The 8,067-nt window shown below is 38.4% G+C and overlaps 1 protein-coding gene across 1 annotated transcript in view; it reads left to right on the top strand.

Annotated features, from left to right (window-relative positions):
• Positions 1 to 8,067, top strand: part of PDZD2 (PDZ domain containing 2) — a gene marked incomplete at its 5' end in the record, with an annotated part of 72,333 nt that overhangs the window by 41,365 nt on the left and 22,901 nt on the right. Inside the window, 2 exons of the mRNA XM_015819796.1 lie at positions 329 to 461; positions 3,838 to 3,919. Of these exons, the coding sequence (XP_015675282.1) occupies positions 329 to 461; positions 3,838 to 3,919 (215 nt within the window). The remainder of the gene's footprint in view (positions 1 to 328; positions 462 to 3,837; positions 3,920 to 8,067) is intronic.

Genomic DNA, 8,067 nt, shown 5'->3' with positions numbered 1-8,067 from the left:
ATCATCATCATCATCATCATCATCATCATCATCATCATCTTTTTAGCATCCAGCGGGGGTGGATTTTTCATGGTTGACGTTAAACTTATTTGATATTTGGAATATTTTTTCCCTTTTTTGTACACAGTTTTTTTCATTTTTGTTGTTATATATATATATATATTCTTTTCTCCACCCAGATTTTATGTTGATGAGCACTATAAATTGGATTTATAGTCAAGCTATAAATGTTTTCTGTCTGAACTTTTTGTGGTTGGAGGTCTCCCTCTTCCCTACTTCCTGTCTGTGAAATGACACCATTAAAGTTGATGTCTGTCTGTTTCTTTAGCCGTGGTGATCAGATCCTGGAAGCAGATTCGGTCAGTTTGCGTCACGCAGCGCTGAGTGAAGCTTATGCCATTTTAAGTGAATGTGGACCAGGCCCGGTTAGCCTTATCGTTAGCCGACATCCTAACCCAAAGGTATGAAACAGAATGGAAGATATTCAGTTTTTCTCTACAGCATTTCCCCCTGAGCCTTGCACAATGGCTTTACAAGTAAAAAAGTATATTAGTACAAAAAGACACCTGAACACTCTGCTAGCATGGCCAAAACCCACAGAGACTGGAGTTGTGATAACTGACATCCAAGACATCTAGAAAACCTGGGTTAATATATTTTAATTTTTCCTCACAATCTAGAAATAAATCTATTAGATATTTTCAGACCCTAAGCTACCTGATCACTGTAAAATCTCAGGGAGTAACTACTACACCTTGTTTTATACTTTGTAACATTTTTGCTCTTCTTTGTTGTATAAATAGCTTACAACACTCATTTATGATTTATTCTGGTCCCCTAAGGCAGAAGAAGGCAATTTATATGCTCTACATATAACTAGGACTAAGACTTCCACAGTCCATTGCTATCCCTTGCATTAATATGTATCAAAGGGCCTTTTCTGTATTTGTACATGTATATTTATATTCTTATATAAAATCCTACTTACTGTATAAGATTTCTCTGGGTCAAAAGTTACAGTTTCTACAGCCAGGTTCACATAAAACTCTAAACCATAATCTATGAACCTGCCTATTATGGTTATTTACTGATTTGCTGGCATTTACATTCATTTTATAGTCTGTCATTTTCCAAAGATTGCAGAAAACATATGTGGTTTGTTCAGCTTCAGCAAAATTTGTATTTAAAAAATTCTGATTTAGTGTGAATTCAGCTGTAAAGCATATAGTTTGCCCATGAATTCAGTACAAAGGGGGGGGAGGTATTTATATGGCTCATTCTGTTCAAGGATTTGTGTCCTTTGTATCCTTTGATGTTGTAGAGTAAAACATAAAGATATTTTTTCTTAGAAGATCATAAAAAAATAGGTATTTTCCTGTGCTTTTTAATATAAGCCGCATATTTAAAAAACACACATGCGAATGGGTGCCTAGCCTTTTCTTCATTCCTTTAAAAAAAATTCAAAGGAAATTCATATCAGGTTGATTTCCAAAGTATATTCTGCTAATAAGCAAAGATTTGAATGTTTTTGTCCAATATTTTTTAGAGATTACTTTTTACTACTTTGCATTTTGTTATTGTTCAAGTTTCTATATATAAAATTCTATCTCTTCATTGTTCCTTTATTAAATTTAGGGTGCTGTTCTTACCCTCACTTTCTATTTCATTTTATAGACAATTTTATGGGCACAAACTATCCTTCTTTTTATATATATATAAAATAGCTAATCTACATTCCATCAGACAGAATTGTTTTTGTTCCCAAATTACCTGGTATTCTCTTTTTGAAAGTATTTCCAAAACCAGTGCCACAGCTTATATTTTTCTTTCTTTGTTTTTTGAGTAAATGTGGCTCTGAAAGCTGATTTAAGCTACTAAGTTTGCTTTGGAACCTATACAGTTCCTTTCTGTTATAGGAGTGTGCCTTGAGTTTTGAGTTACACCAAAGTCAAACAAAAAGGAATGGTTCTACATATACAACCCTGTCCTTTGCAGTTCCCACCTTTAAATCGAAATGCGGATGATGATTTCTTGGAGGCTAAAGTGTCCCACGTCCATTTTTTAAAAAATAGCTGGGTAAGGAAAAGGAAACTATAACAACAAATTTGCAGATAAATTCAATTAGAATTCCATAGAATTAGAAGATATCTTAGAAATCCACTAGCCTAACTCTCTTTTAAGCGCATAATCCATTAGAATATCTCTAATAATGAACAATCCAGACTGTATAGCTTACAGTGAGAACAATTAATCAGTGGAACCACTTTCCTCCAGATGTTATAGGTGCTCCAATACTGGAAGTGTTTAAGAACAAACTGGACAACCATTTGTCGGAAATGGTACAGGGTTTCTTGCCAGAGCAGGGGGTTAGACTAGAAGACCTCCAAGGTCCCTTCCAACTCTGTTATTCTGTTACTTCCAGTAAAGGTGAACTCACTCTTTCATGGGCTAGTCTATTCTATTGGCAGCTCACAGAGCCAGAAAATTCCCCTTGACCTATATCCTTTCCTTGTAATTTTAACCTATTGGGTCAGGTTTTGCCTTCGGGGGAATTCAACATTATCCATTTTCTTCTCTTTGAAAACTTTCAGATATTTGAAGACTAGAGGAGTCTGCAAGTAAGGGTAAAATGACGAAAGCAGTGTTGCACCATTGTGATGCAAGCTCCTCCCTTTTTGTACATGCATTGTGATATCATATTCTCATACAACTAAGCCTCAGAGTCTGAAGTTCCATCCTCAATCATCTTTTCTGTGGGTTGTATACCTCCAGATTCTTTAGCCATTCTTCACAGTCTTTCCTTTTAAAGAATACATCAATTCTACTATAGTTTTACGCAGTTCCATATTATGCAGAGGTGCTTGTGCTTATCTACTGGGAATTTACTTCCTCTCCTTCCCCCTCAAGGCTCCAGACCTACTAACTCCCTAGAGAAGATCCGGGGAGGGAGAAGGCAAGGGGCTGAAGGAGAAAGATCCATCAGCAGCATCTGTTTTGATGACAATCTTTGTGCATCTTAGGAGGCACATATAAGAAAAGATATGTGATGGTTTTTGGGAGATCGTTGGGGCCATTGCATGGAGTCATATTTTGATGCTGGGGAGCTAAAGCAAAATAAAAGCATTATATCCAGGAAAAGTCCAACATATTACATTTAAATTTCTACTTGCAAAAAGATGTAAATACTGTACTGCTAAAACTTGGACCTTTGCTGCACCCTCAGCTATGCAAATTTAGAAAATGGCACAGGAATAAAAGAACTGGTACATACCACAGTTTGTACATCATTATTCAAATGGATGCCCTAATTAGATCCAACTCACAGAACATGTAGACAATAACAACAAACAAGGATCATTGTTTAATTTGATCATGTACCATCAAGTTAGTGTCTAGTCTTAATAGCCATACGGAGACATTCTTTATGTCTTCCAGTGGTGCAGCCATCCCACTGTAATGGAAAAACAAAGGCCATACAATTAATAACATCAAATGGGTAAATGGTTTACAGAACTAATTGTTCTCAGAGCTGTTACATGTTTGAAGGTCCCTAAGCCAAGATGTTCTTTGGTGGATTCATTTTTGTCTTCTAGTTCAGAGGGTTTTTTTGGCTCCTAATGCCACTCCATGTGATATTAGATTTCAAAATGTGATTAGTGGGAAGCTTTACTTCAAAATCACGAAAAGAAAAGAAAAGAAATCTGTGTTACACAGCCTACATCAGCACTTTCAAGATTTCTGTTTTCCATATTAAAAGAATGTACATGTACTTTGAAGTAATATATTTTGCTATTTCCCGAATATACCTTTAGATCCTTTTTTTCAATTTAATAATAGGTTTCTGAGCAGGAGATGGATGAAGCCATAACACGAACCACCCACAGAGAAAACAAAGACGTCTCTTCTCCTCAGTCCTCAGGTATGCATCTGTTTCTAAAATTGCATCAGATTTGACTCTTGTTTTACAGTATAGATACTGTACATCCCTAGAAAGTTTGTTCTGCGCACATTTTGTGCAAAGGGAAGTTACATTTTATTTCCAATTAATTGGACAAATAAGCAGAAGTATCTGCTGAGGAAGTAAAAAAACCAAGATGGTGGCCATAGCTATGCTGGAATGGACCTCGGTGGTCTCCATCCCAGACAAATGGCTGTCCAGTCTTTTCTTGAAGACTTCCCACAATTCCAGGAGGCAAACTGTTCCATTGAAGCTATTTCTTTTACTTCTCTCACACAGAAAGACAGACAGACAGACACACAGACACACACTATAAAAAAGAAAATTTTCAGTGATCAGTTGTAACTGTAACTGCAGCTTCTGAATCTGTTAAATTCTACCTTAGCACAACAACTTGTAAGATTGGCTCTTATTTACTCTTAATTCTCTGGTTAGGCAGGTGGTTGTTTTAGAAATCTAACAACCACCTTTTCCATATGTTATCATATTATAACCAACTTTATCTTTGCTGAAAAGGTGAATTGATTTATTAGTCCACACATGTTTAGTGCCAACTTTTTTCATCCAAATGCAGTGGAATAAAACATAAAACAATTCACATATCAGTATTCAGCAAGGGATGAGGAACTAATTGAGGGTTATATAACTTTGTTCAGGCTGAGAGCAGAGTAATAATAATAATAATAATAATAATAATAATAATAATAATAATAATAATAATAATAATAATAATAATAATAATAATAATAATAATAATAATAATAATAATAATAAAAAGTTGGAAGGGACCTTGGAGGTCATCTGGTCCAACCCCCTGCTCAGGCAGGAAACCCTATATCATTTCAGACAAATCGCTGTCCAGTCTGTTCTTAAAAACCTCCAGTGTTGGAGCATTCACCGCTTCTGGAGGCAGGTTGTTCCATTGGTTAATTGTTCTAACTGTCAGGAAGTTTCTCCTTAGTTCTAGGTTGTTTCTCTCCTTGATTAGTTTCCATCCATTGCTTCTTGTCCTGCCTCCAGGTGCCTTGGAAAATAGCTTGACTCCCTCTTCTTTGTGGCAGCCCCTGAGATATTGGAAGACTGCTATCATGTCCCCCCTCGTCCTTCTCTTCATTAAACTAGACATACCCAATTCCAGCAACCGTTACTTATATGTTTTAGCCTCCAGTCCTTTAACTGATGAGGAAGTGAATAGGGACAGAACTAAATCTGATTTAACTGACATTAAATATGGCTACAAATTCTGGGAGGTTTCTTTATAACATATTTTCTATCCCTACTTTTTCTTTATTCCTATGCTTGTCAATTCTGAGGTTTGCGGATCTTTTATTTCTTTTGCATATATTTGAACTTTTCTTTGGCTGATAAGGCTAACAAAATAATAAATAAATAAATAAATCCAGCTAACATGATAATGCCACCTGGCTTCAATAGATTCCCCTTTTAGTCACATTAAAAATGAAAAATTGTCACATGAAGATCAGCAATTGATTATGGAGGCAGCATGTAACCCTGATAATTTTAGACTGAGCATCCCTGAACTAGGGTAACACTCCTATTTGCTAATACAGGGGTCTTCAAACTTGGCCCTTTTATGACTTGTGGACTTCAACTCCCAGAATTCCTCAGCCAGGCACGCTGGCTGAGGAATTCTGGGAGTTGAAGTCCACAAGTCATAAAAGGGCCAACTTTGAAGACCCCTGTGCTAATATGAAAATCCAGTCACGGTGGACCAAAGTCTCCTAAAACTAGATGGGCTCAAAATGACTCATGGTGCGTTCTTCTTCTTCTTCTTCTGCAGTTGTTGCTGCTTCTGAGTATAGAGCAAAAAGGAATTTTCCTCCAAACCTAACAGAAAAGATATCATTTTCTTTTCATGCTGCAATTTTTATGATAGTTTTTGTGCTGCACAGTTGAGAAGCCCGCTCAGTTTGGACTCGTCAAAGATCAATTCACTGATATAGCAACAGAGCTGGCTGGCTGAACGTAGCTGAAGTACTCCAGTTTTTCATGGCCAATATTGTCTCTTTCTGTTCTTACTGCCAAGGGGGAAAAATGTGGTCAGTGCAGCAATAGGAAATGGAGGAAAGGAATGCCTCATCTGTCTTTAGCCCTGGCTTCCCTTTGTTCTGCGCTGTTGGCTTTGTTGATGGTGGCTGTCCTGGAGGAGAAAACTTTCTTGGCTAGCCAGCATCATCAGACTCTAGACTCTTTGGAGGAACTGATCCAACCCTGAAATCCTCTTGGGTAGAGTTAGCATTCAAAGGGGCCTAATTTTCCTTCGGGTTTGAACAGCCACAAGCTCATGCTGTGCTAGCTGTGATCTCTGCGCCACTCTCTCTGTGCAAGTCAGCGAGTGAATTGTGCAGTCATTTCTAGAAAGACAATGAGAAGCCAGCCTTCCCTCCTAGTAAAGTCAAATGTGGAGAGCCTGTGGACGTGTTATTTCACAAGCTAACCTCTTCTTTGCCGAACCCAATTGTTTTTAACAGGAAACCTGCCAAAAAGTCCATCTCCAGGCGTGAAGTCTAAACAGACAGAAGCTTCCTCGCCCCTGAGCTGGACAATGAAACGTTTCTTGGAGCCGGCGAGTCGGGTAAACCTATGGAATTCCACCACAAAACTTTAAAGAGGGGGGGGGGTCCTGTTGCTTATTGGGAGTTCCTTGCACACACACACACACAAACATCCATGGGTGTCCTTCAAGCCATAGAAGGTCTGGTGATTTTTCTGTTTCTTGTCTTGTAGATAGAGCAAGGAGGGGAGAAGCAGGGGAACAGATACAGGGGAGGATGGATTTTCTCATTGGTTGTATTGTCCCACCAGGGATTTCTTTTGTCAAGAGTGTTGCAGAGGTTGTGCTCTCACAAGAGGAAAGTACACATACAAACACAACACCTGCCAGAAAGTTCCCATGCATGACAGAGCTGAGTCCCTCTTCCCATTCTTACCTTCAATACATCAAATAGTAAAGCCCCTGAAGGTCATCTTGTCCGTCTAAAAGTTTCTGGGCACGTTCCAGCAAATGCACAAGGTCCTTTTCTGCAAAACGTATCAGGGTCAGAAATAGAGATTGTAGAGCCTGGATTCTCGTTCTTGCTCTCTGCCCTCTTTTTTTTTTTTTTTTTAAAGCTTTCATGTGTTCAGGGAGAAGGCTGACAAAGGGTTGAATTCAGTTGAAAAGCCAGACTTTTCCACATTAAGGAGCAATTGCTAAGTCATTTTTCATTTTTTGTTTCCAGCCTTTTCTTTGTTTCATGCTGTTAATTAGAACGAGTCTCCTTTTCCTGGGACAAGTAGCCCATCTCCAGACTTTAAAAAAAAAAATTATTTTGGCTTATTTTGAGCAGCAGTAGTATGTTAAAGCAACTGAATAATTTGGAAAACGAATCAAATGGTGGTAAAAAGAGTGGCAGAATCTAAATCAGTGTTTCTGAATCTTGGCAAACTTTAAGATGGGTGAATGCCAATTCCCAGAATTCCTCAGCCAATATGTAATGAACTAAAGGTAGTCCTCTACTTACGACCACAACTGAGCCCAAAATTTCTGTCACTAAATGAAACATTTGTTGTCAGTTGTGCCTCATTTTACGATTTTCTTGCCACAGATGTTAAGTAAATCACTGCAGTTGTTAGTAATCTGGTTGTTAAGTTGTTAAGGCTTCCCCATTGAGTTGGCTTGTCAGAAAGTCGAAACTGGTGATCACATGTCCCTGGGACACTGCAACCGTCATAAATACGAGTCAGTGGCCAAGCGTCTGAATTTCGATCACGTGACCACGGGGATGCTGCAGTGGTCATAAGTGTGAAAAATGGTCATAAGGCACTTTTTTACAGTGCCGTTGTAACTTTGAACGGTGATTAGATGAACTGTTGTAAGTTGAGGACTACCTATACCAGGGGTAGGCAACCTTGGCTCTTTTATGACTCGTGGACTTCAACTCCCAGAATTCCTGAGCCAGCATGGCTCAGCTTGGAAACCTCTCCCTTTCCCTTCAGCATGGCTGGCTCAGGAATTCTGGGAGTTGAAGTCCACGAGTCATAAAAGAGCCAAGGTTGCCTACCCCTGACCTATATCAATCTAGAGGAATTCTGGGAGTTGATGTCCA

This window comes from Protobothrops mucrosquamatus, unplaced genomic scaffold (genome assembly GCF_001527695.2).
Source record: "Protobothrops mucrosquamatus isolate PMUCROS unplaced genomic scaffold, P.Mucros_1.0 scaffold990, whole genome shotgun sequence".
Lineage (NCBI taxonomy): Eukaryota > Metazoa > Chordata > Lepidosauria > Squamata > Viperidae > Protobothrops > Protobothrops mucrosquamatus.
Note: the sequence above shows the minus strand (reverse complement) of the source record. Positions and strands in the feature narration are given on the sequence as shown.